Here is a 27838-nt window from a genome sequence, read left to right as displayed (position 1 = left end):
GCCAAGGGCGCGCGCGCAGACCGACGGCCGACTGCCCGGAACGGGATCGCGAGCCCCGAGACAGCGACGGCGGACGATGCGCGGCCCCGGGCCCTGCGAGGGCGGGCGCTGCCCGGGGGGCTGACCGCAGCCGGACGGCGTCCCAGCCCCGGGTGGAGGCAGCCCGCGCCGGCCGGCCGGCGGAGGTCAGTGCCCGCAGCCTCCCGGCCCGTCCTGCCGCGCCCGCCCGCCGGGTCCGCCGTCCTCCCCGGGCTGCGGCGGCGGCGGAGCCGGGGGCTTTGTTCTGAGCCGGAGACAATGGGGGAGGGGGGGGACCTGGGCCTGCGGGACGAGGGCGAGCGTGAACATGAACGTGGGGGCAGGGCCTGGGGGTCTTTGTGTGCGTGTGTCATCGAGTCCCGGGGTGTGTGTGTGTGGCTGCGGGTGCGTGTGCCCGGGCTGCGGGTGACCGCAGGGCTGTTGTGTGCGAGTGCATCGTCTGAGTGTGAGTCAGTCAGTGCGTGTTCCCGAGAGAGGTTGTGTGTCCGCGTGTGTCTGGCCGCGTGTGCCCGTGCGTGTCACTCCAAGGGGGGTGTGGGTGAGTGTGCGTGCGACCCCCGTAGCGAGCGAGCTCCTGGAAGGGTGAGTGTGTTGGTGTGCGTGTGTGTTTGGCCCTGGCTTTGTGGGAGCCATGTGTCAGAATGTGGGGATGGGTGTGTGACAGAGACAAACTGAGACAAAGAAACTGGGGGGGGGGGGAGAGGCGTGGGGGGGGTAGGGATAAGGAGAAACAGGAGAGAGACAACACGAGCCTGAAGTGGAGGTGGGTCACCCAAACTGGTGTTCTCAAGTGGAACCAGGTTGCCAGAGCAACTGGGAGTTTCATGTCCAAGATGCTTGGGTCAGAATCCTGTGCATGGGACAGAAGGGGGTCACTGCAGGCCTGGGTCCCACATGGAGGGGGTAGGGAGAGGGAGGTGTAGAAACACAATGAACTCAGTGTGGCATGGGCTGGGCCGGCAGCCACAAGGTCATAGGCCAGAAAAATATTGTCGCTTATGTCAACTCTTCAAATAACCACAGGGGACACAATCATAGCCCTACTCGACCCACAGGGGACACAGTCCCAGGCAATATACGTTCTCAAGAGATACTCTCACAGCCACCCATACATGCCTAAGGGGCACTATCAGAAACTACACACATCCACAGTAGACATCTGTCAAGCCAACATATACCTATGCAAGATGCTCTTGGGACAGCATACACCCACAAGCAGAAATGTGACTGACAAATTCCTGAAGGATCATCATCACAGCCAACACATCCCATGGGAGGCACTGTTAATGCCAACACCTCTCAAGAGACAATATACGTCTATAGGACATACTGTCGACATCTATAGGATATACTGTGGCAGGCTGCATGTTGCACAGGTATATCTACTTCTCAGGTAAATGTACTTCATACACAGCAGGTGTCCCAGAAGGGCTGTGTGTGTGCATGTGTGTGTGTGTTGGGATTGAACCCAAGACTTTGCTACCATAAACAGTTGTGTGTGTGTGTGTGTGTGTGTGTGTGTGTGTGTGTGTTGCTGGGGATTGAACTCAAGACTTTGAGAATGGTAGGCAAGTTCTCCATCGCTGTGCTCCATCCCCAGCCCTCCACCCAGTCATTTGTACAACCCATAGGAGAGGATCATGGATGATACTAAAGGGAGAGTTATCCCAGCTGTGAAGTAAACTGCAAAATGCTCACCCCATTACTTCCCATTCATATGCCTCCAAGCTCCACCCTCTTTCCTGAACACTTTGGAACCTGGATTCCTCTCATCTTGTATCCTGCTTTGTCCTGGTCTAAGTATCTCTCTGATGCCAGCCTCACAGTTTGTCCAAGTCCCAGTTGCCTTCTTTCCTCCCAGGAGCACTCCATAGAACTATGTGATCTCTGAAATTCTAGACGCTGTGTTCTGTTTTCTGCCCAGAGTTCCTAATGTCTTTCCAGCTTTCATTCTTTAAACTAATGACCTTTTGCCCTTGACTTTTTTTCTTTTCTTCTAATCCACTCCTTCCTGATTGTGTACTTTCCCTTTTAGCTCATAGGGTAAAAGCCATCTCTTTATCCACTCTTTGGTTACTGTGTCATTGTCCTTGAGCCTTCCCAACTCTACCTAGAGTTTCTCCACCACACTAAGTGACACCTCTATAAACTATTGCTTAACTAAATTGCCTCCTCGACTCATTCTTCCATAAATAAAAACATAGATGAGTTTTTCTATTTTCTTCACACTCTATCCTACATCTCTCATCCCATTGTTTTCAGTTGCTTGATTAATCCACTGGTTTATTTATTCAGTAAACAACGCAACACCTATTCTGCTAGGTATTGAGGAGTGGGCATTTTAAGAATAAACAAAATAGAACATGGTCCTTGCCCTCATGGAGTTTACATGCTGTGGGGTGAGTCATAACATGGTAACACACAGCAGGGAAACATAAGCCAGAGCAGGAAGATCAAAAGAGGCTTTCTGGAGAACATGGCGTTTAACCTTAAACTTTTTGGATACACAGGGAGACAACCAAATGAAAGAGAGGTGGAATAAGTGGAGGATAGTCCAAGCTGCACATAAAGCCTGTGTGCAATGAAGTGTCACGTGTTGGAGGGACAGAGTGGTTCAGCAAGTGTGGTATTTACAACATGAGATGAGGAGATAGAGGGGAGGCACAGGGGAGGCAGAAAGAAATTTAGGTCATGCAGCATCTCTCAGGCCATATGAAAGTTCATTTCAGCAAGAATAATGGAAAGTTATCAAAGCATTCAAAGCTGTGGAGTGATATAACAAGCTTCATTTTCGAAATGCCACTCTAATAGGCTTATGAAAATTGAAGGAGGAGCCAAAGCAGGAAGCAGACCATGAGTGGCTGTAGGAACTGAGGAAGGGGTAAGCCTGGCCTGCAACTGAAAGGAGGAGAAAGGAGAAAGTGAATACTGGAGAACTTTGAAGAATGGAGTTCCTTAGCCTGACAAAAATGGATGTAGGTATTGGAGGAAAGGGAGGAATTAAGAATAGAAAACTAGGTCTACTTACATTTTAAATAAGTTGAGATTATCCAGTTTGAATGCCCTCTACTTTCTGTCTTCTCACTCAAATCCTATCTGTATCTTCTTCAGTCTTTCAGCTTTCTTTCCCATAGTAATGAATAGACACTTCTTCTATTTAAGGCCAATCTTCCACCTGTGCTGTGGATCCCATCCCCTCCCTCTTCCTTGAGGGATGTCTCTGGACTGATTATTCTTTGTCTTTCCCATGCCTCCTTTTACACTCCCTCCCATTCCTCTCGGGAGATCCTCCAGTCTCCTAGCCTTCCTTAACTCTCTACATTCTTTTCACTAGAAGGCTTTCTTCTCTACCACATTTTCCATTCCTGCTTCTCTTCCCATTTACTTCTCCCCCTCCAGTTTAACTGTTCTCTCTGAGAAAAAGTGACCTCTCTCCTGACAAACCAAAAGGGTTGTCAAAAAATCAAAAGGCCCTCGATGCTAGACTTCTTAGCAGGAATTGACATGATTGAGCTTTCATTTTTCTTCGAATTTGTTCTTGGTTTGGGCTTCTGAGCCATTGTTGTATTCAATTAACACATAATGAGCACCACTGTGGCAGCTACACTGCAAAGCCATGGAAACCTAGAGCTGCAAGTCACTATTCTACCCTCCAGAAGTTGACAGTTTAATAGGGGAAGACAAGCAAATGATCAGAAAACTTCAGTGTGAAAGGACTCACAGAACTCCTCCTGGCTATTCTGTCTCAGTTTGCCTTCAATGGATCCTTTGCATGGCCCCTAAATGTCATCCTATGGTTTGGGTTTAGACCTTCTTCTCCTTCTAGGTACACACTGCTGGTAATCCATCTCCTCCATTTCCAGGGTCATCTTCAGACTGAGGATTACCAACTTTGGCTCTCTTCTGAGCTATAGTCCTGCATACCTACTGAATATTTGATCTTTACCAAAGAGCAGCTGACAGATGCCTTACCATGTGCAAACCTGAACTCAGTTATTTCTTCCCCAAATGACTGCCCCCATTTGTTTTGCAAGTTAGAAACCCACATGTCCCCTATTGGGGAAGGTCCTTGGAATCTGTTTAGTTTACCCTCTCCAGCAATCCAAGGTTTCATCCTCTGTTCTCATCTCTGTGGTTGCCCTTACCTCACCATCTTTTCATTTGAATGTTTGCAATACCTCCCTCCCTCCCTTTCTCTCTCCCCCACCCCTCACTCACTCCTTCCCCTTATCCCACCCCCCCTCCTGGGACTTTCACTTAGGGCTTAGATGTTGTCCCTGAGCTTTTTTGCCCAAGGCTAGCCACATCTCCATTCAGGATTTTTGGTGCTTAATTGGAGGTAAGAGTCTTAGGGACTTTCCTGCCCAGGCTGGTTTCAAACTGTCGTCCTCAGATCTCAGCTTCCTGAGGCAGTTAGGATTACAGGCATGAGACACCACCACCTCTATTTTTGTTCAAGGCTAGTGCTCTACCATCTTGAGCCACAACTTCTTATTTTTACTCTTCCAGTCCTTGCTTCTTGATGCAGCAAGAGAGAATTTCATAAAGTGGAAATCTGTCCATATTATGTTCTTTAGTGTTTTCCATTTCCTTTGAGTGAAATTTCTATTTTTTGAGGGTGATGTGTGTGCTACTGGGATTTGAGCTCAAGGGTTTTGAGCTTATTCGGTAGGCACTCTACTGCTTGAGTCATGTCATCTGCTTGTGATACTTCTACTTCTGCTTCCCACCTTAGCAGGGATGACAGATGTGTGCCTTATTTATATTGAAATAAAGGTTTCACAAACTTTTTTTTAGTGCAGATTGACTTGAGCCTACAATCCTCCTGTCCTCTGCCTCCTGAGTAGCTAGAAATGAGCCATGGGCACCTGACAAAAATCTCCACTTTTTAATGAAGCTTGTAAGAGCATTATCTGACTTCCCTAGATTCCCCAGCCTCATTGCCTGTCCTGTTTCCCCAGCTCCTCCACACTTTGAGTTGTAGCTGTATTGAATTTCTTGTAGTTCCCCAAAGATGGTGCATTTTTCCATGTTCCTTGGCCCTTTGCATAGACCTGCTTGTCTGCTTGAAAGATCTTTCACTTTCTTCTCTCCCAGCCATTTCCTTCTCAGATCCAGCCACAAACTCTGCCTTCTGTGACTCTACTAGCCCTTTTTGCTTCACTACGGTCATTGCCTCCTCCCCTTTCTGTCTCCTCAATAAATGTGGGATGCTCTTGATGGCAAGGTTGCCTATTATTCATCTTTGTGACTCCAGGGTCCCACATGTGTGCTTGGCAAAGAACGATAATTGAATACATGAGCAGATCCCTCGCTCTCATTCATCCTTCAGAAGACCCTTCTCAGCTGCCCATGTAATTGAGGAACTTTCAAACAACCCACTCACCCCCTAAGACATTTACACTCCTCTGCCCACATAGCTTATCCTTCCTCATCGCATGCTTTTCGCTCCTTTCTCCTTCTTCCTTGAGTTGTTCTTTTCCTAGATCTTCTTCCTCGCCCATCTATTTTGCATTCATTCAGGAAGCATGTGTTTAAGAAGCACTAGAATTTTGCAGACCCATGTTCAGTGAGCCAGGTATCTGTTAGAATTGTCAGAAGAAACAGAAGAAACCAAAGGTGTGATATATCATTAGGCTACCTAAATGCTTTACCATCTCCTTCCTCTACTGGCCCTCTTCTCTGAGGGGCTCTAGGTTGTTCCTTTTTCTAGTGTCCCATCCATTCACCCTGAGTCCAGCTTCTGACCATCTGGCTCCTGTTACTTGCCGTGTTAGTTCTCTGATTCTTGTGTTCTCTCTTGCTTCTTTTGTCTGTCAGTGCTAACAAAAGCAAGCTTGGGCTCTTTCCTCTCTGGTACTTGTTCATGCTGTTGGATCCCAGATCCTTAACAGCTTTCTGCTGCCTCCTCTTCCTTCTGCTCTACTGTCCAGTCCAGGGCATTTCTCAAGTACCGTGGCTGGTAAGAGGATACCTCATCTGGGTAGTTCAATGTAAAGCCTACAAACCTGAGTCAAGACATCCCTCTCTGCCCACCACGGGACTGCACTTGTTTGTATTTCTCTTTCTAAGCTGCTGCATGGTAGAAGCTCATTATCTCTTAGAACCTAGAAACGGGCTCCCATTTGACTGGTGAGAAAGGAAAAAAAAAGGAGGAGGAAAGGGAAGAAAAAGAGAAGAGGTCGCTACAGCTATACTTCACACTTCTTAACTACACATCATCTGTAACCTGTGCTTCTTTTCCTCAAGTGAAAATAGGGGTAACAGTGTCTCCTTAACAAAGCTATTTTGCTCAACACCAGTGGCTCATGCCTATGATCCTAGTTAATGAGATCAGTGGATGGATGCAAGCCTAGGCAGAAAAGTCCCTGGAAGTCTTACTTCCAATTAATCAGTGAAATACTGTACTAAACGCATGGCTCAAGTAGTGCAGTGCCAGCCATGAGCAAGCAAGCCAGATGAGAATGTGGACCCAGTGCCAGCACGAAAGGAGGGAGGAAAGGAAGAAAGGAAGGGAGGAGGGAGTAAGGCTATTTGGGGGAATTCAGAAAGAAAATTATTAAGTGTTCAGGGATTAACTTAGTTAACTTTACTCTGTGTGTGTGTGTGTGTGTGTGTGTGTGACTCTAAGGGCTTGAACTTGGTATCTTGTGAGTTAATTTTCCCTCTAACATCTTCATTCTTGTTCCGTGTTCTCCTGCTCTGCAATCTACCTCTTCTCCTAACTTGTTACTCCTTGATATCTTTGTGTTGCTAGGTCTCCAACTTTCTTGTCAGCTCTGGCGTCACTGGCCTCCTCTGCAGCCTGAACTCTGCTTGTCTGGGTCCGGCACTGGGGCTACTCTTCTGCTGCCTACCACCCTTTCCTCACACTAGTCCCTTACCATGTACTCCTTATCTCTGTCAAATCTTCCTGCCGCTGAACTCAATTCGTCTGAGTCACTGTCCTATTTCTAGTGTTGAATGTAGTGATTGAATACATCTATCCATGAATCACTTCACATGCGTACCCTGAGTTCTTTCCTTTCTTCCTCTTTCTACCCCCTTGGATTCTTGAAGTTTCTAGCATTATCTTTCCCGTTTATAATCACATGCTCACCTGTCCTTATGCATGGATTGACATGACTCCAACCCATCCTGTACACACTGCCAGATATTTTTTTTCCCTTAATTGTGACTTTGGTCATTGTCCTGTTCTGTTGCCTGGCCAGCTAGATGACCCTTTATCTGGGCATACCAAGTTCTTCCTCTACCAGTCAAATAATATGTCCTGACAGAAAGCACTAGCTTTGGAGTCTATCAGAGCTTTATTCAGTCTCTCTGATCCCTTCTCTGGGCCTCAGATTCCTCATCTGTAGAAAAGCACTTTCTCCAGGATGTTGTATGTGTCATACAATAGTAGCAGCTAACATTTATTGATCCTTCTGTCCATGCCAGACATGTGCTAAGTAGTTTATAACATTATTGCATTTCACTCTCCTACCAACCATTTAGTGTATAGGAACTTTAATCTGAATGTTACAGAAGAAGAAATGATAGCCTAGAAAGGTTGAATAACTTTCCTAGAATAGTGTTGTAAGTGGCCAAATCAGAGTTTGAACTGTAGTCTGACAGCAGAGTGTCTCTTCTTAGCTGCTGTAATAATAATAGCCCATGCTTGCATACTTATAAAGTTTACTAAATTCCAGATACTGTTCCAGATACTGCTGAATATAGCAGAGTGGGTATTAATATCATGCCTGTTTTATAAATAAGAAAATTGAAGCACTGAGAAAATTAAGTGGCTTGTCCAAGGTCACACAGTTATGAATCAAACCCAGGTGGTTTGGCCCAGGAGTCCCTGTCCTAAGCACTTTCCTCTCCTGCCTTCCTGTGACATATTGTGACTTATTGTTACTGTCGGCAATACAGCAACCACGTATTGATGGGTGAATTTATGCTGGATCAAATCTAGCCTATGTGTAGTTATGAGTCACTACATTTCTCCCTCATTCTCCACTGGAGAAGCTAGTCTCCTGACATGAATTTCTCCCCCATGACCAGTGACCTTCTTGATGCTGAATTCAATGTCCACTTCTCAGCCTCTGTCTTCTGTGAACTGTCAGCAGCACTGAAAAAAATATCAGTTGTTTCCCCTTTCTAAAAGTGTTTTCACTTCTGTGAAGTCACCTCTGAGAAGAATAAAGTTCTCCTCAGATTCCCCTTTTTACATCACTGTTCCCAGCATGCTTACCTACACTGTCCTCTCACTTTCCAATCCTGTGGCTTCCAGTTACCTTGTTTGTACTTGGTCCAAATCCATATATCCAGACCATTCCTCTTTCCTAAGCTCCATCTATGCCTGTGACATCTCCATGTAGGGATCCCAATGGGAACCCCCCCAAATGGCTTCTCCTTTGCACTTTCCTGATGACACTGCTGTGATTTCTAGTCCAGAATTGTTGGAGATGGTCTAGAGTCCAGAGTTCTTCTACTCTTTCACACTTCCTGTAGAGTCCGTGGCCAAATCTTGTCCACTTCACCTCCTCCCATCTTTTGTATTTAATGTCTTCTCCGTCTCCCTGCTGCTCAGCTGGACTCTTACAGATGACTAACACCTGGTCGCCGTCTTCCTGCAGGTTCTCACCCTTCGTTGGGCCTCCATCCTGCTTTCCATCTCCCCCCCAGCTTTCCTGCAATTTCTTCCTCTCCATCTTCCGCTTTTTTTTTTTTCTCTAAACCTCAGGCAGCACAGAGTGCATAGTCCTAAGATCAAATTAAGGCTGCTTTAACTCAGGAAAATTGTTTCACTCTGAGCCTCAATTTCCTCACTGGAAAATGGAAGCCCGGATTCCTTCCTCACAGGGTTGTTATGATGATTAAATGAGATACTGTCTGTGAATTGCCTGGCAGAGGGCCCAGTACACCATAAAACTCAGAAAATAGAGCCTTCCCCACCCCCCCACCCCCCTCACATCTGTCCTCAACCCCTTCCTGGAGTGCCTCCTGGGAATGCATCCTTGGGAGAGACAGAGCCAGGCCCTGGCACTTCCCTGGCTACTGTCCCATGGGGTTGTCCCAGGGATAGCCAAGAAAGCTAGCTCTTCAACCTTCTGTTCCTCCCACCTCCTTTTCTCTCCCCTCCCCATCCTCTAGCTCTGGGCTCCTGCTCCTCCTCCCAACTTCCCTGGGTCTGGCTGTTGTGTCTCCACTCACTCTTTCCTCTGCTTTACATATTCACTCTCCTTTAGTTTTGCTCCTTGCCATCCTCCTACCAAAACTCTCGCTTCTCTTCCTCTTTTTCTTTAAATGCCTATCTAACACTGTATCTTTGCTTCCCTTCACTCACTCAGGCTAGCCTCCTCCTCCTCTTCCAGCCCATGTGCCTTTTGTAGCCCCCCTCCTCAGCCTTGTTGTCTTTCTGGTCCTGCCCCTCACTGGCCCTGGGACAGGAAGTTGAGGGAGGAGGCCTAGGCGGTGCCAGCTCCCCTAGCCTGCTTCCCCTTCTGTACCTCGGGCTACTCCTATACTTCCTCCCAGAGAGCACCCCGTTTCCCTTGTGGTCCCTCTGTGCCTCTCCACAGCCCACCTCTCCTGTGTGTCCCACTGTTCCCAGGTACCATAGACACACAGGCTGGGACCTGGAAAGGGGGTGGGGGGGACTGTGCAAACGAAAGAGTGGGGAATTGACATCACGTTTCAGGCCCCAATGAACAGTTTTGCCCCTCCCCCTCCTAATGAGAACCAGCTGTGGTTCCAGAGGCCCAGATGTGGGGATATGGGGGGAAGAGCAGGCTGAAATCAGAGGACCAAGTAACAGGGCTGAGGACAGAGCAAGGACATGTAGCAAAGGCAGAACTAGTTGGGAGAAGAGATGTGACAAAGCTGGGAGCTGGGTAGGAGGCAAACAGATTGGGAAAAGAGATGACCTGAACAGGGCTGGGATGAGACAGCGCTGGATGGAAAAAGAGAAGAACTTGGGGCGGGGGGAGAGCAAATCTTAGGGAAGAGGCAGTTAGAAACACCAAACAGATGGGAGAGATGGTCCTGAGAAGAGGCTGGAGAGGAGATGAGACAGTCTCTGGAGAGAGTCTGGAGTTCGAGTTTGGAGCTGGAAGCCGCAGAGCAGGAAGTGATGAGGCATAGTCCAGACAGAGGCCCTAGGGACCCGGAGGTCACAGCTGCAGCCGCAGGGCTGACCACGAGTGCCCCGGCAGCATGTGTGAGAGCACGCCTGCGTGTGGGTGGGTCTGCAAGTGTGTGAGCGCGTGCCTGCCCTGTCCACTTACGTAGCAGCGGCGGCTTCTCTGGGTGTGGGAGGATGTGGGAGGGACCTGTGCCTGTGGATGTGTGTGAAGTGTGGTGTCAAAGGGTGTGTATCTTTCCATGAGGAATTGTGTGTGTGTGTGTGTGTGTGTGTGTGTGTGTGTGTGTGTGTATGTGGGGGTTTTGTGTGAATGAATATGCCATCTGTGAAAATAGTGCAAGTAAGGAAAGGTGTTTGTGTGTGTGTGCACTGATTTTTATATGCGCTATCTTTCCTCTCTCATTCTATGTGTGTGTATGAATGTGTGTTGAGTGTGCCTACCTGCATGTGAATCTGACTGAAAATGTCTGTGTGAGGCTCAAATGTGCCAGGCTGTGTGTAGGAGTATCTTTGTCGTTGTGAGTCTTTATGTGCCCACAATAAGAGTGCCCCTGGGATATTTTGCAATGATGGGGACCCAGATTGAGTAATGGGGAAAGTCATGGAGGTCTATGGCTTGAGAGAAGGGGCTGCCTTCATAGAGGACATCTGCCTGGGCCTGAATCCTTTTTAAAGCTGATCATTCCTTTGAGCTTTTATCTCACACTACTAATGTATTATTTCATTCTGAAAATTTATTGATCATGCACCAAACCCCATACTACACATGAAGGTGAATAAGGTACAGTCTTATCCCTTAATACACTAATTGTCTGAATAGCAAGACAGATCATTTTGAGCAAGTGTGATAAATACATTGACCTTACAGTCTGTTCACCTTCTCTCCTCCTAAACCACAATTGGTCTCTCCACTGACAGATTAAATGAATAGGATCAACCTCAACTCTCAGCAGACTTACCTACCTCTCCCCTATTTTTATTGCTAATGTACATCCAAGTCATCCCTTCTAAACCATGTCATTCCTTAGACTCTCACAAATGCTTCCTCACTGTTTCATCTATAAGCCCTTGTTTCTTTTTTTTCTTTTTTCTTTTTTTTTTGGGTCCGGTCATGGGGCCTGAACTCTGGGCCTGGGCACTGTCCCTCAGCTCTTCAGCTCAAGGCTAACCACCTGGGCCACAGCACCACTTCTGGCTTTTTTCTTTTTTCTTATGTGGTGCTGAGGAATTGAACCCAGGGCCTCATGCATGCAAGGCAAGTGCTCTATCACTGAACCACCTTCCCAGCCCCCCTTGTTTCTTATTACCAGTGACAATGGTCCTTACAAAATATAAGCCGTAACATGACACTTCTTCAGATGCTCCAATGGCTTCCATTTGCACTTAGAGTAATGTCAAATCTTCAGTATACTTATGAGACCCTGTCTCGTTTTGTACTCTGTCTCCAGCACTATATCTCATGTGCAGTGCTTCTAACTCACTCCCAAGCATTCTCAGGCCTTCTTTGAGTATGGTCTCTAGACCCTTTCAAATTCTATCACTCTTCCAGAGTTAGTCTTCCCTACATTTCCAATGTCTGTGCATCTTTGCCTGGCAAACATCTAGTCATTATTTATCGCTCAATTTGAATGTCACTTCTTCAGAAAAGCTCTCCTGTACATCTTTGTCACAACCCTTATCATACTTGTATCTACTTGTCCAGTTAACTTGTCTGTTACATCCATGAGGCTAGGCAGTGTTTCCTTCTTCATGTTATATTTCTGGTACCTCCATATAGTTGGTGCTTAATCTGTTGTTGAATAGACAAGAGAGCAGGGGTAAAGTGTGTGGGGGAGTATATAATAAGAGATACTTTAGCATATTTGAATATTAATAGAAGGCTCTAGCAGAGGAAAAATGGACATTTCAGACATGGTTACCAAGTATTTAATTAATGAGGCTGTAAACGGGTATTAGTCCTCAATGAGATGAAAATAAGAAAGGCCTGGGCTGAGCGCTGGGGGCTCATGCCTATAATCCTAGCTACTCAGGAGGCTGAGATCTGAGGATCGTGGTTCAAAGCCAGCCCAGGCAGGGAAATCTGTGAGATTCTCATCTCCAATAAACCACCGGAAAACTGGAAGCCCCACAACCGGAAAAAAAAAAGTCTATTCGTATCTTTTGTATGTTTTCTGGTTCTGGGGCTTGAACTCAAGGCTTGGGCACTGTCCCTGAGTTTTTTGTTGTTGTTGGAGGTGGTGGTGGTGGTTGTCGGGCCTGAACTCTGGGCCTGGGAACTGTCTCTCAGTTCTTCAGCTCAAGGCTAGCTCTCTACCACTTGAGCCACAATGCCACTTCTGGCTTTTTCTGTTTATGTGGTGCTGAGGAATCGAACCCAGGGTATCATGCATGCAAGGCAAGCACTCTACCACGGAGCCACCTTCCCAGCCTCCCCTGAGCTTTTTTGCTCAAGGCTGGTACTCTACCACTTGAGCTACAGCTTCATTTTCAGCTCTTTAGGTAGTTAACTGGAGATAAGACCCTCATGCCCTGGTTAGCTTTGAACTGCAATCTTCAGATCTAGCCTCCTGAGTAGCTAGGATTGCAGTTGTGAGCCACCAGGGCCTGACTAAACTGGTCTAGAGTTAGAAAGGAAGTTGTGGGCATCTGACCTGAAAAACAGAAAGCAGAATTATCTACTGAAAGGGTTCAGTGTGTGACATTGGGACTTGCCAAGGGAGACACTGATGGGAAGACCCTGATGAATCCCAAAGCACAGATTTCTAGGGCTAGATAGAGATGGATGTGTGGCAGCACACAGGCCTTGATGGGGGCTCAGCATATCTTATCCTCCCTTGGCAGACTGGCATTTAAACTTAGGACCTTGGGATTGCTAGGCAAATGCTCTACCCTTTGAACCAAGCCTTCTGTATTTCTTTTTGAGTTATTTTTTCAGATAGAGTCTTGCTTTTGGCTCAGGGCTAAATTTCGACTTGAGATCATCCTGCCTCTGCCTTCTACAGAGCTGAGGTTATCTGTGTGCTTCACCACACTTGGCTTGTTTTTGAAGACAGTCTCATTAACTTTTGCTTTTAATTTTGGCTCCCAGCAGACCTAGAAATGTCTTCTCCTATTTCCACCTCTCAAGTAGCTGGGATTACAGAGATTGCACTTGGCCCCAGGACTGAACATGTCTGAGTATAGGTATAGCCTATTTCACAGTGCTTCTGGATTATAGAGCTTTTCCCAATGGTGACCTTTTTACTTCTGTTTTTCTCATAGGTCAAGGAGCCTGAGCTGCAGTGAGGGCCCAAGGAAGTCCTCATCCAAAGACTGAAAACAAGCTGGGCCCAGAGTCTGGCTTGGAGCTGGAGCCCCAGCTCCTGCTGGACTGCTCTTGTCATGCAGAAGGGGCTGGGCATCGGGCCCTCCAGCCCTGGCATGAAGAGCCCCAGGCCCCTCCTCCTGCTGCCACTGCTGGTGCTGCTGGGAGCCGGGTTGCCAGGAGCCTGGGGTCAGGCTGGAAGCCTGGACCTGCAGATTGATGAGGAGCAGCCAGCAGGCACACTGATCGGGGACATCAGTGCAGGGCTTCCAGCAGGCATGGCAGCTCCTCCTATGTACTTCATCTCTGCCCAGGAGGGCAGCGGTGTAGGCACAGACCTGGCCATCGATGAACACAGTGGGGTTGTCCGTACGGCCCGTGTATTAGACCGTGAGCGTCGGGACCGCTACCGCTTCACAGCAGTCACCCCAGATGGGGCCACCGTGGAAGTCACAGTTCGAGTGGCTGACATCAATGACCACGCACCTGCCTTCCCACAGGCTCGAGCTGCCCTGCAGATACCTGAACATACAGCTCTTGGCACCCGCTACCCACTGGAGCCTGCTCGTGATGCCGATGCTGGCCGCCTAGGAACCCAGGGCTATTCGCTATCTGGTGATGGGGCTGGAGAGACCTTCCGGTTGGAGACACGTCCTGGTCCTGATGGGGCCCGTGTACCTGAGCTAGTAGTTGCTGGGGAGCTGGACCGGGAGAACCGCTCACACTACATGTTACAGCTGGAGGCCTATGATGGTGGCTCTCCTCCCCGGAGGGCCCAAGCCCTGTTGGATGTGACACTACTGGACATCAATGACCATGCCCCATCTTTTAATCAGAGCCGTTACCATGCTGTAGTGTCGGAGAGCCTGGCCCCAGGAAGTCCTGTCTTGCAGGTGTTTGCATCTGATGCTGATGCTGGTGCCAATGGGGCTGTGACTTACGAGATCAACCGAAGGCAGAGTGAGGGTGATGGACCTTTCTCCATTGATGCACACACAGGGTTACTGCGACTAGAGAGGCCACTGGACTTTGAGCAACGGCGGGTCCATGAACTGGTGGTGCAGGCACGGGATGGTGGAGCTCACCCAGAGCTGGGCTCAGCCTTTGTGACTGTGCATGTGCGAGATGCCAATGACAATCAACCCTCCATGACTGTCATCTTCCTGAGTGCAGATGGTTCTCCCCGAGTGTCTGAGGCTGCACCACCTGGACAGCTGGTTGCTCGCATCTCTGTGTCAGACCCAGATGATGGTGACTTTGCTCATGTAAATGTGTCCTTGGAAGGTGGCGAAGGCCACTTTGCCCTTAGCACCCAAGACAGCGTCATCTACCTGGTATGTGTGGCTCGGCGACTCGACCGGGAGGAGAGAGATGCCTATAACTTGCGGGTTACAGCCACAGACTCCGGCTCACCCCCACTGAGGGCTGAAGCTGCCTTTGTGCTGCATGTCACAGATGTCAATGACAACGCTCCTGCCTTCGACCGTCAGCTCTACCGGCCCGAAGCCTTGCCTGAAGTTGCGCTGCCTGGCAGCTTTGTAGTACGGGTGACAGCCCAGGATCCTGACCAAGGTTCCAACGGTCAAGTGACCTATAGCTTGGCTCCTGGCACCCACACTCACTGGTTCTCCATCGATCCAACTTCAGGCATCGTCACCACTGCTGCCTCACTGGACTATGAGTTGGAACCTCAGCCACAGCTTATTGTGGTGGCCACAGATGGGGGCCTTCCCCCTTTAGCCTCCTCTGCCACAGTTAGCGTGGCCCTGCAAGATGTGAATGATAATGAGCCCCAGTTCCAGAGAACTTTCTACAATGCCTCACTGCCTGAGGGGACCCAGCCTGGAACCTGTTTCCTGCAGGTGGGTAGGCCCTGGATACAGTACCATGGGTAGGGCTGTGTCTTTTGGCAAAAATGCTTTGGCTGCACCACACAATGTAGCTGCGGAGAAAAGACTGCAGGCAGGGAAGCTTCCAGACTCCTCAGTGTCCCCTCAGAGGCTGCCTGTTGGCTCAGATTCCAAGGCTAGTGCCTGGGCCTGGCTGACCCCTTGTCTGCTGGCCAGACTCTGGAGAGTTGCTTGCTTGCTGCTGTCTGGCTCCCACCACCCACTCTCCCATGTGTTTACTCTCCCTCTTGGCCAGGACCAATGGGTTATTGCTTCCAAATTTCTTCCCTCCTCACCAGTTCCTCAAGCAAGAGGGAAGCGCTCCAGGTGGTTTCCTGGAGAGTTTACTATTAGTAACCCTGGAGAAGAAGGGGTAAAATGTCTACTGGGGGTTCATAACTGTTACTGTTTCTTCACATTTGATCAAGTTACTGTATATGTATTGCCTACCGTGTTTCAACATTAGGGATACAAAATACAAAATGAATTAATCAAACCCCAGCCCTCACCTCATGTAGTTTATAATCTAGATGGGAGATTCATTTGCAAAGCAAGTTTACTGCAATCAGAAGACTTCCATGATGGACATTAAAGCAGTATGAATTTTTTTGTGCCAGTTCTGGGTTTTGAACTCAGGGCCTTTGCCTGCTAAACAGGTACTCTACCACTTGGGCTATACTTCCAGTCCTAAAGAAAAGGACCCTTGGCCTGAAGACTGAGCAGAAGTTTATGGGGTATCGGGAAATCAGGCAGGAAAAAGGTTCCAAGCTGAGAGAGGGAGGAGACATGGGAGAGTACCAGTAGAGAGTGAGTCCCCATTGTTCAAGGGACTATAAGTAGCTCAGTATCTCTGGAGCATAAGATACAAGATGAGACTACAGGAGCCAATCCAAGGAGTGTGGGCTTTTTTCCATAGGGATCATTGAAGATTTTCAAGTACAGGAATAAAATGATCAGATATGGTTTCCCAAATCCTAAGTCCGTATAGAGCAAGGATTCACAATTGGGGGTAATTTTGCTCTGCAGAAGAGACATTTAGCCATGCTTAGAGACAATTTTTTTTATTGCTATGACTAGTGGAATACCACTGCCTCTAGTGGGTGGAAGCCAAAGATGCAGTTAAGCATCTTACAGTACATATAACAAGTTATCTGGTTCATAATACAAAAGTTCCACGATGCTGGGCTCCAGTGACTCATGCCTGCAATCTTAGCTACTCAGAGAGAGAGGAGATCTGAGATCTGAGGATTGAAGTTCAAAGCCAGTATGGACATGAAAGTCCATGAAACTCTTATCTCCAGTTAACTACCCCAAAGCTAGAAATGAAGCTGTGGCTCAAGTGGTAGAGCACAAGCCTTAAGCAGAAAAGGCACAGCACCTAGGCCCTGAGTTCAAGCTTCATTACCATAATACACACACACACACACAGACACACAAATTACCAAGGGTGAGAAGCCTTGATGTAGAGTGTAGGTTGAGGTCCGACACCTGTGAAAAGATAATTACAATAATACAGGGAGAGATGAGTCAGATCTCATTCACAACAGTGACAATGACAACAAGAGATAAATAGGCAAATAAGAAAGACTCAGAACTCACTGAGTCCCTAGTAGATTGATATATGAGGTGGAGAAAAGATAACTGATACCCGGCTTGAGGAACTAAGTGAATGGAAGAGTCATTAGGGTAGGTTTGGGAATCTTTGTTTAGACAGGTTGGATTTGAAGTGGTTGTGGGGCATCCAAGTGCAGGTGTTAAGCAAGCATCTAGATATTCAAGTTGTACAGGCTTGCAGCATAGGAGAGTGCTCCAGGGTGAAAGTGTAGGTGATGGCTGAAGCTAGGGAAGTGAGAGAGAGAGAGAGAGAGAGAGAGAGAGAGAGAGAGAGAGAGAGAGAGAGAGAGAGAGAGAGAGAGAGAGAAGGCCCTGAGAAAATGTGTAAAGCAGGGAGTGGGGAACCTTTTCTCTGCCAAAGGCCATTTGGCGTGTGATGTCAGCTAGTATTGATGTTTACGTTGCTAAGAAAAAAAGCTCCTAGATTTACTTAATTTCAAGTCCCGCCTGTGGTTGCCTTGGCAGGGTCAGACCAAGTGATTTTGCAGGCCTTATATGACCCACAGGGCCGGACATTCCCCACCCCTGCTGGGGTGAGAAGAGGCCATGGAGAGATTCTAGGGAGCCACAATGTGTAAAAGCAATCAGTAAGAATACATAAGAGTAACCCTGGGGGTAAGGGGTGGAGCAGTGAGAGGGGAGAAATGGGAACTGGTAGTGTCAGGAAGTCAAAACAGGAGGTGTATTTGCAGTGGGCACAATGGGCAGCTATAGTAAGTTTAGAGTCACATAGAAATGTTAGAGAGTTCACAAAGGTCTTTCTTTTCTCCTTGAAATACTGCATCTAATGCGAGCCAGCAGTTGGGTAAGGACAAGAGAAGAGGAGTTGAGGGTCATTACTGGTTTGGGGCCGCATGGATGAAGCAATGCCTGAGCAATGCCTGAGAACCTGCTGTCTATGCATATGCAATGAAATCTTATAGCAGGAGTTGTGCAGGTCAGAAAATTCACTTCGGGCTTGGTCATTTCCAGTCAATAGGCCATGTGTATTTTGGGGTCACTTTCTGACAACTTTCCTGACCACTGTTTATTGCTTTCTTCCTGAAATGAGTCATAGGGTAAAGGTCTTTCCCAGTTTCTAGAAATGGTCCTGCAGATGTGCTGCTGCTCACAAGGATGGATGCAGGGGGAAGTCTGTCTCCTGGGATATCTGGGCCCACGGCCACAGTAATGAGTTAGAGCAGAGCTGTTTCCAGGGTTCAGCCATGGCAGGGTCTTAATGTCTCTCAGGAGGGTAAACAATGGCACAGATCACTTCTGTTGAGGGCCCAGGCAACAGTCAGAAATCCTTGGCTAGCTTTCTCTCTGAGCACATTTTCTGGCTGAGAATGGGAACTCAGCAGCTTCCTCTTGCAACGTATCATGACCCTGAGGTCCATCTATCCACAAAGAGCACTTTGTCACAGCCTACAGCAGTCCGCTACCAACTAACTCACTATTGAGAGCCTATGTGCAATCAGTATAGAAAGTGGTATGAAAGAAAGTGTTGTTACAAAGCAGGGAGATCTGAACAGTCCGTTTACTCAATGAACAAATATGGTACATATAGAGCACCTACTGTGTGTATACCTAGCCTTATTCTAGGCTAAAGGTGGAGCCATACCCATCATTCCGTAGAGCAGACCCTATAGAGATCAGTAATAATTGAACCCAATATAAGATGGGACCTGTATGCTGGGTAGTGTAGGGTGGTGTAGGCCTGTTATCTCAGCAATCAGAAGGCTGAGGTAGGATTGTGAGTTCAATACCAGCCTGCATTGCATAAAGAAACCCTGTCTTAAGTCAGGCTTAAACGCTTATGCTTGAAATCCTAAATACTCTGGAATCTGAGATCTGAGTATCACAATTCAAAGCCAACCCAAGGAAAGTCTTCAATTAACCAGCAAGAAATAAAAAGCTTTAACAGAGGCTGGGCGCCGATGGCTCATGCCTATAATCCTAGCTACTTAGGAGGCTGAGATCTAAGGATCGCAGTTCAAAGCCAGCCCAGGCAGGAAAGTCCGTGAGACTCTTATGTCCAATAAACCATTAAAAAAAAAACCGGAAGTGGAGCTGTGGCTCAAGCAGTAGAGTGCTCGCCTTGAGTTGAAGAGCACAGGGACAGCGCCCAAGCCCTGAGTTTCAAGCCCCACGACCAACCAAAATAAAAAGCTTTAACTGAGCTGTGATTCAAGTGGTAGCTATAGCCTTGAACACAAAAGCTTAGGGACAGGGCCCTGGCCTTAAAGTTATAATCTGAATAATTCTCAGTACTTCTGAGGTCCAGTCAATTCTCTGCCTGGGGTGATTAAGAGATTCGATCTACCTGGATAGAAGGTACAATCTTTAGGATTTTGTTGTTAGCAAATTCATTACTCTCTATAATTTATTTGTAATCCCAGATTGATAGTTGAAGCACTATGGTGCCCACAGTGTACCCAGACATGTACAGAGTGATAAAAGTTTTGAGTCACTTTGTATGTAGTGGAAAAGCCCAATGTTTTTCCTTTTTTTGAGTCCTGACAGAGTGAACAAGTGTCCTTTTTGAGGTCTATTTAATATCACATTTTGGGTTTTGGGGAAATGTTTTTTTCCCTTTCATTTTTGTGCCTTTTGTTAGAGATTTTTCTGTTTAAAACAGTCCCAGAGTGTAATACTGGAGAGCTATCTAGTGCACTAACAGGCTGTGGCATGTGTAGAAAAAAAATAGATTTCTTAGATGAGCTTCATTTAGGCATAAGTTACCGTTAGTGGCAGTGAGTTCAACTTAATGAATCAATATTATGCATCAAATAATGCATCTTTAAACACAAACACACATCAAACGTGCTTATGTATTGACTATTTTTTGCACTGACTATTTAATAAAAAAGCTATGACCAGAGATTCTTGGGCGGGGTCTAGGCTGGGATTGATTTTGGTCCATGTCCTAGTTGTTCTGTCCATATGTTTGCCACTCAGGGACTCTGGGTACCAGCTGCTTGTAAAAATTCTGTCTTTGTACTAGGGTTGGAACTCAGGGCCTTGTAAGTGCTAGGCAGGCATTCTACCACTTGAGCTGTGCTCCCAGTCCTTCTTTTACCTTTAGTTATTTTGGGGGTAGGGTCTCATGCTTTCCCCTGGGGCTAGCCATCTTCATACCTACAACTTCCCTCATCGCGTGGACCATGCCTGACTTACTTTATGAGATAGACTATTGCCAACTTATTGCCCAGGCAGGCCTCAAATCTCTATCCTTGTGATCTCTGCCTCCCCCGTGGCTGGGATTACAAGCATGAGCCACCCCACTCAGCATCAGCTACTCTTTTCTAATTACCTCTTTGATCTGACGTTTCTGGTCAAAGAGGGGCTCTTACTTACCTGGCTATCACTCACTCTCCTCAGGTGACTGCCACAGATGCTGACAGTGGCCCCTTTGGCCTCCTCTCCTATTCCTTGGGTGCTGGACTCGGAACTTCTGGATCTCCCCCATTTCGCATTGATGCCCACAGTGGTGATGTGTGCACCACCCGGACCCTGGATCGTGACCAGGGCCCTTCCAGCTTTGACTTTACAGTGACAGCTGTGGATGGGGTGAGTAGACAGATGTTGGGCAGGGTCTTTGGAGTCGGAGCTGTTGCCAGGGCCAGGCAAATCCATCTGACCTAGGACCGCATGTCCCACCAGGGAGGCCTCAAGTCCATGGTGTATGTGAAGGTGTTTGTGTCGGATGAGAATGACAACCCACCTCAGTTTTATCCACGCGAGTACGCTGCCAGTCTGAGTGTCCAGAGCTCACCAGGCACAGCTGTGCTGAGGGTGCGTGCCCACGACCCTGACCAGGGACCCCATGGAAGACTCTCTTACCACATCCTAGCGGGCAATAGCCCCCCGCTCTTCACCTTGGATGAGCACTCAGGTGAGGATCCTCTCATGACCAGGACCTATTCTCAGCCTTTGCCTTGACCCCCACCCGTCTAAATGATATATTGTGTGTCCCTTCCATAATCATTCCCCATTCTTTCCTTATAGTTCTCTGTGTCTACCCTTTTTCTAGGGCTTTTGACAGTAGCCTGGCCCTTGACCAGACGGGCTAATTCTGTGGTGCAGCTGGAGATAGGGGCTCAGGATGGAGGCGGCCTGAAGGCTGAACCCAGTGCCCGAGTCAACATCAGCATTGTGCCTGGAACTCCCACACCACCTATATTTGAGCAACTACAATATGTCTTTTCTGTGCCAGAAGATGTGGCACCAGGCACCAGTGTGGGTACAGTACAGGCACGCAACCCACCAGGTATGAGAACCCCCAATATAGCCCTCCAGCACCATCTCAGGGTACCCTGGAGTGTCACATGACAGCGATCCCCAATACAGAACACTGGTGCATGAATGCCACTGCAGTGCTAACAAACTTCCCTGCCAACTCCTGCCTCCTTCCTAATACTTTGCAAGTCACACATATACCTCCTAGCCTTTCTTGGGATCAGAGTCTGGGCTCTAACTCAAGAGATGCTCCCATACCACTTCTCTCATCCTTTCTTCCTCTTCACTAGGTCGCTCTGGGCCTGTGATCCTTACCCTATCTGCTGGAGATCCCCGAGGACTCTTCGCCCTAGATTCGACCTCAGGACTGTTAAAAACACTTCGCCCTCTAGACCGAGAGCTTCTGGGACCAGTGTTGGAGCTGGAGGTGCGAGCAGGCAGTGGGGTACCCCCAGCTTATGCCATCACTCGGGTGCGTGTGCTGCTGGATGATGTGAATGACAACTCCCCTGCTTTCCCTGCATCTGAAGACACTGTATTACTGCCACCAAACACTGCTCCAGGAACTCCCATCTACACACTGCGGGCTGTGGACCCTGACTCAGGGGTTAACAGCCGGATCACCTTTACCCTGCTTGCTGGAGGTGATGGAGCTTTCACCGTGGACCCCACTACAGGCCATGTACGGCTTATGGGGCCTCTGGGGCCTCCAGGAAGGCCAGATCATGAGCTGGAGCTAGAAGCACGGGATGGGGGCTCCCCACCACGCACCAGCCATTTTCGACTTCGGGTCATGATACAGGACTTGGGGACCCATGGAGTAGGTCCCCGATTCGACAGTCCTAGCTACCGTGTGGATCTGCCCTCAGGTACCGCCCCTGGAACTCAGGTCTTGCAAGTGCAGGCCCAGGCACCAGATGGGAGCCCTGTCACCTATCACCTTGCAGCAGATGGAGCCAGAAACCCCTTTGGCCTCGAATCACAGAGTGGGTGGCTATGGTTACGGGCAGCACTGGACCGTGAGTCCCAGGAGTTATATACACTGAAGGTAATGGCAGTATCTGGGTCCAAAGCTGAGTTAGGGCAACAGACAAGTACAGCCACAGTGAGGGTCAGCATCCTCAACCAGAATGATCACAGTCCCCGCTTGTCCGAAGATCCCACCTTCCTGGCTGTGGCTGAGAACCAGCCCCCTGGGACCAGTGTAGGCCGGGTTTTTGCCACTGACCGAGACTCGGGACCTAATGGACGTCTGACCTACAGCCTGCCACAGCTGTCAGAGGACAACAAAGCCTTCCACATCCACCCTCAGACTGGTAAGCACTGGGACCCAAATTCTAAGATCCATCAGCCTCAGAGTCCACAGCTGGGTGAACACCCAGATAGGATCTCCAGTCCCTAGCCCAGATCCTAGGTATGACGACCAAGACTTAGCCTGAGGTTGAGCCCTGGCATTCCCTCCCACACTGCCCAACTCTAGATTCTCACCTGTAGTCTTCAGGCTCTGCATTCCTAAATATCTCCTCATGATCTCCATCCTGCATTCCCAGGGGAAGTGACCACACTCCACTCCCTGGACCGAGAGCAGCAGAGCAGTTACCAGCTCCTGGTGCAAGTGCAGGATGCGGGGAGCCCTCCTCGAAGCACCACAGGCACAGTGCACATTGCAGTGCTTGACCTCAATGACAACAGCCCCACCTTCCTGCAGGCTTCTGGGGCTGCTGGTGGGGGACTTCCTGTACAGGTATGCGAAGTGGCAGGACTCTGTCCTGAAATGGGAGAGGGAGGGGCCATCTCCCTATAGAACCCTAGGTGTGGGTAAGAGAGAAAAAAAAATGCTCTGCCCACACACTGGTGAGGGGTATTGGATTCAGCGTTGATTTCAGCATAGGAAGGAGATGATTGTAAGAGTTGTGTCCCCATAGGTACCAGACCGTGTGCCTCCAGGAACACCAGTGACAACAGTGCAGGCCAAGGATCCGGATGAAGGGGAAAACGGGACGGTCCTTTACATGCTCACTGGTATGGGGGGAGGGGAGTGGTAAGAAAAAGGGAGGGGCTGAGTGGGGGAGGGTTGTTTTCATGGCCTTCTCAGTTCTGAGAGCCAAACCCTCCTCCTTCTACCTGTGCTCAGGTCCTGGCTCAGAGCTCTTCTCGCTGCACCCTCACTCTGGAGAACTGCTCACTGCAGCATCCCTGATCCGTGCAGAGCGGCCCCACTACGTGCTGACACTGAGTGCTCAGGATCAAGGCAGCCCACCTCGGAGTGCCAGCCTCCAGCTGCTGGTGCAGGTACGCCCCGTTCTTCTAGCTGCTGCTCTGGCGCCCCTCCATTAATTAGCGCACGCTTCTGTGGTGGCCCCATGGGCCTTCTCAGCCTAGTCTTACTACCTTTCCCTACTACCCAGAGCAGACCTGCTTTTACACGGGTCTTTCTGATTGCAACCTCCCTCCCTGGCCCACAACAGGTGCTTCCCTCTGCTCGCGTGGCCGAGCCATCGCCGGATCTGGCAGAGCCTGACCCGGCAGCTCCAGTACCTGTCGTGCTGACGGTGACCGCCGCTGAGGGGCTTCAGCCGGGATCCCTGTTGGGCTCCGTGGCGCCTCCGGAGCCACCTGGTGTGGGCGCGCTCACCTACACCCTGGTAGGTGGCGCTGACCCCGAGGGCACCTTCGCGCTGGATGCGACCTCGGGACGCTTGTACCTGGCGCGGCCTTTGGACTTTGAGACCGGCCCTGCTTGGCGCGCGCTCACGGTGCGCGCCGAGGGGCCGGGAGGCGCGGGCGCGCGGCTGCTGCGAGTGCAGGTGCGCGTGCAGGACGAAAACGAGCACGCACCTGCCTTTGCGCGCGACCCCCTGGCGCTGGCGTTACCGGAGAACCCTGAGCCCGGCGCGGCGCTGTACACCTTCCGCGCGTCGGATGCCGACGGCCCGGGCCCCAACAGCGAAGTGCGCTACCGTCTGCTCCGCCAGGAGCCGCCGGTGCCGGCGCTGCGTCTGGACGCGCGCACCGGGGCGCTCAGCGCTCCGCGCGGCCTGGATCGCGAGACCACGCCCGCGCTGCTGCTGCTCGTGGAAGCCAGCGACCGGCCCAGCAATGCCAGCCGCCGCCGCGCAGCCCGCGTTTCCGCGCGTGTCTTTGTCACGGATGAAAATGACAACGCACCGGTGTTCGCCTCGCCCTCCCGCGTGCGCCTCCCCGAGGACCAGCCGCCTGGGCCCACCACCCTGCACGTGGTGGCCCGAGATCCGGACCTGGGGGAGGCGGCGCGCGTGTCCTATCGCCTGGCAGCTGGGGGAGACGGCCACTTCCGGCTGCACGCGAGCACTGGTGAGCATTGGGCCAGGGGTGTGGGCCTGGAGGATGCTGGGTTGCGGGGAGTGTGGAGGTTGCTACCAATCTGCCTTCTTACTCCCCTAGGAGCCCTGTCCGTGGTGCGGCCCTTGGACCGAGAGCAGCGAGCTGAGCATATACTGACCATCGTGGCTTCAGACCACGGCTCCCCGCCTCGCTCATCCACTCAGGTCCTGACTGTCAGCATCGTTGATGTCAACGATGAGGCTCCCACTTTCCAGCAACAGGAGTACAGCGTCGTCTTGCGTGAGAACAGCACCCCTGGTACATCGCTGCTCACCCTGCGGGCAACTGACCCTGACTTGGGTAAGACCTAGTGGGGTATGGATTGTAAGAGGGAGAGACAGAGGAATACAGGGTGTGCTTACCCTCTGATCACTCCCCATGCTGCCCCTTCTCAGGGGCCAATGGGCAAGTCACTTATGGAGGTGTTTCTGGCGAAAGCTTCTCTCTGGACCCAAACACTGGAGTTCTCACGACTCTCCGCGCCCTGGATCGAGAGGAACAAGAGGAGATCAACTTAACAGGTGAGAGCCACGAGTGTTGCAAACATGGGTAGAACAACCAAAGTACTTATCTTCTAGAAGTTCCATCTAGTATAGCACAGCTTATGGAAAGACAAGATTTAGATAGGATGCTAGGTGAGCTGACTTCTGAATTGTCCTTACTGTGACCATACAGAATTTCAAATGCCTATTGTCACAGCTATGCCCTCTAGGCCTCCCTTAGCTTATACTGCCACCACTTAACAGGAGCGTTTTGATATGAGTATCAGAGAAGTGAAGTGACTTTCTCAAACAAGATAGCTTGACACTGGCAAAGCAGGAACTTGAGCCCAACTCTTTTGATATCTCATTTCAAGTCTTTTCAGTCTCACCACTACTAATAGGAGATAGGTCTTGCATGTACCAAGCAGAGGAGATGGAAAGAAAAAGAACCTCTTTTTATGTGTATCCATATGTTCCACATGTACAGTGTGCCCAGAATATGTGGCACGATAGATGTTTTCTAGCTAGCAGGTGTATCTGTAAGCACACTGAGGTGAGACTGAACCTCATTAATTTTGCTTCCTCGCAGTATATGCACGGGACAGGGGCTCACCCCCCTTGTTAACTCATGTCACAGTACGTGTGACCGTGGAAGATGAGAACGACCATGCTCCAACCTTTGGGAATGCCCATCTTTCTCTGGAAGTACCTGAGGGCCAAGACCCCCAGACTCTTACTACACTACGGGCCTCTGACCCAGATGTAGGAGCCAATGGGAAGTTGGAGTACCACATCCTGGGTGAGAATCATTTCATTCTTGCTAACTTACCACCTCCTTGCCTGGTGCTTGTTCCCTGTTGGCCTCTGTTGGTTTCAATGTGTCTGGGTCACTTTTCCCCTCTTGTTTATGTCTTGTACTTTTTCTCCTCATGCATACATCAACATATCTGGGGGTATCTTTTTCTCTGCCTCTCTGGCTTTTTTCTGACCTTTATTTCTTAATAAATGCGCTTTCTCACAAAGAGACACTTTTTTTGTTTGTTTGTTTGTCGTGGGGCTTGAACTCTGGGCCTGGGCACTGTCCCTGAACTCTTCAGCTCAAGGTGAGTGCCCTACCACTTGAGCCACAACGTCACTTCTGGTTTCTGGTGGGTTATTGGAGATAAGAGTCTCAGAGGCTTTCCTGCCCAGGCTGGCTTTGAACCGTGATCCTCAGATCTCAGCCTCCTGAGTAGCTAGGATTATAGGTGTGAGACACCAGCACGAAGAGACAATAACATTGTCTGGAGACTCTAAGAAGACTGCTTGTTTCAGAGTGTGTCTGTATCAAATACCTACCTGTAGCATAGTAAAATTAGAACTACACTAAAAGCAATAGCAGGGAGACTGAATATTTTTGCAGGGTTTTAAATTTTATTTTCTTGAGGCGACATCTTGCTATGTAGCTCAGGCTGGCCTTGAACTTGGGTCCTCCTGCCTCAGCACTCTAGAGTGCTGGCATTATTAGATGTATGCCACCATGCCAGTTTCAGAGCAGCTGTTTACTCGAGGGGGTCAATTTTTTTTAACATGCATTAACTATACAAAGGCATTTCATTATCTTTACATAAATACATCCATATAATAAAATTTGATCACATTCACCATCTTTATTGTATAATTACTGGCATAATGATACATTGTGATTCTATCTATCTATCTATCTAGTACTTTACTCAAATTCCTCCCATTTATATTGCTGTTTCTTAACTGCCCTCCCTCTCCTGCTCCCTATTAAGAGTTTTAGTGGGTTTCATTATGCTGTTTTCGTATGTGTATGTGCATTCTATATAGTACTACCTCCTGACGCCCTCTCCTCTCTTCTTCCCACCTGCTGATCACTTGCAACACTCCCTTTTACAATCCTGACATTTTTATTATCTTTTTGCTTCCACATATGAGCAAAAACATTTTATTTGTCTTTCTGTGCTTGGCTTATCTCACTTAACATGATCTTTTATTCCATCCATTTTCCTTAAAATGACCTTATTTTATTTATTTTTTGTCAGTTTTGGGGCTTGAACTCTGAGGCTGGACGCTGTCCCTCAGCTCTTAGTTCAAAGCAAGCACTCTACTACAGCACTACTTCCGGTTTTCTGGTGATTAATTGGAGATAAGAGTCTCACAGATTTCCTATCAGGGCTGGCTTTGAACCACGATCCTCAGATCTTAGCCTCCTGAGTAGCTAGAATTATAGGTGTGAGCCACCAGCTCCCAGCTATTATTCTTCTTCATTCATGCCTCTCTAATTCTTAATTTCCCTCTTTGGCCCTGCTTCTTTCTTTCTTCTTACTTCCTCCTTTCTTTTCTTATTTTCTCTCGCTGTTGAGTAGTGATTCTCAAATGTTTTGGTCTCAGGACATTTGTGTGTGTGTGATGGCTTTCACTATGTTGCCCATACTGACCACAAAAAATATGAACCACCACACCCAGATGTGAACTCTAAAAGGTTAATATGTAAATTTTATCAACATTTACTATATTGGATATTAAAACAATAAAAATTAAATACCAACCAGTAATGGCTTACATCTGTAATCCTAGCATCCTAGTTTTCCAGGAGGCGGAGACCTGAGGATCGTGGCTCAAAGCCAGCCTAGACAGGAGAGTGTGTGAGATTCTTATTTCCAATTAGCCACCAAAAAGCTGGAAGTGGAGCTTGTAGCTCAAGTAGTATAACACTAGCCTTGAACAAAAAAAATCTCAGTGAAGCGCTTAGGACCAGGGTACAAGTCCAGGGCCAGAAAAAAAAAAATCATTG

General features: G+C 48.9%; 1 protein-coding gene across 2 annotated transcripts in view; it reads left to right on the top strand.

Annotated features, from left to right (window-relative positions):
- Dchs1 (dachsous cadherin-related 1) overlaps nucleotides 1-27838 on the top strand; it is a 35394-nt gene that overhangs the window by 665 nt on the left and 6891 nt on the right. The window contains exons 1-13 of one of the 2 annotated variants that reach the window (XM_070035213.1): nucleotides 136-185; nucleotides 13427-15331; nucleotides 20336-20524; nucleotides 20618-20849; nucleotides 20988-21224; nucleotides 21484-22509; nucleotides 22744-22937; nucleotides 23119-23215; nucleotides 23328-23485; nucleotides 23662-24526; nucleotides 24617-24856; nucleotides 24952-25077; nucleotides 25628-25837. In XM_070035213.1, coding sequence (XP_069891314.1) covers nucleotides 13547-15331; nucleotides 20336-20524; nucleotides 20618-20849; nucleotides 20988-21224; nucleotides 21484-22509; nucleotides 22744-22937; nucleotides 23119-23215; nucleotides 23328-23485; nucleotides 23662-24526; nucleotides 24617-24856; nucleotides 24952-25077; nucleotides 25628-25837 — 5359 coding nt within the window. In that variant the 5' untranslated portion in view covers nucleotides 136-185; nucleotides 13427-13546. Of the gene's footprint in view, nucleotides 1-135; nucleotides 186-13426; nucleotides 15332-20335; nucleotides 20525-20617; nucleotides 20850-20987; nucleotides 21225-21483; nucleotides 22510-22743; nucleotides 22938-23118; nucleotides 23216-23327; nucleotides 23486-23661; nucleotides 24527-24616; nucleotides 24857-24951; nucleotides 25078-25627; nucleotides 25838-27838 lie in introns of those variants that run through there. The other variant, XM_070035214.1, reaches the window with a different exon arrangement.

The sequence above is a fragment of the Dipodomys merriami genome, unplaced genomic scaffold, assembly GCF_024711535.1.
Source record: "Dipodomys merriami isolate MVZ:Mamm:240054 unplaced genomic scaffold, mDipMer1.0.p SCAF_25, whole genome shotgun sequence".
NCBI lineage: Eukaryota > Metazoa > Chordata > Mammalia > Rodentia > Heteromyidae > Dipodomys > Dipodomys merriami.
The sequence above is the reverse complement of the archived record's forward strand: the minus strand, read 5'-3'. Positions and strand labels throughout refer to the sequence as shown.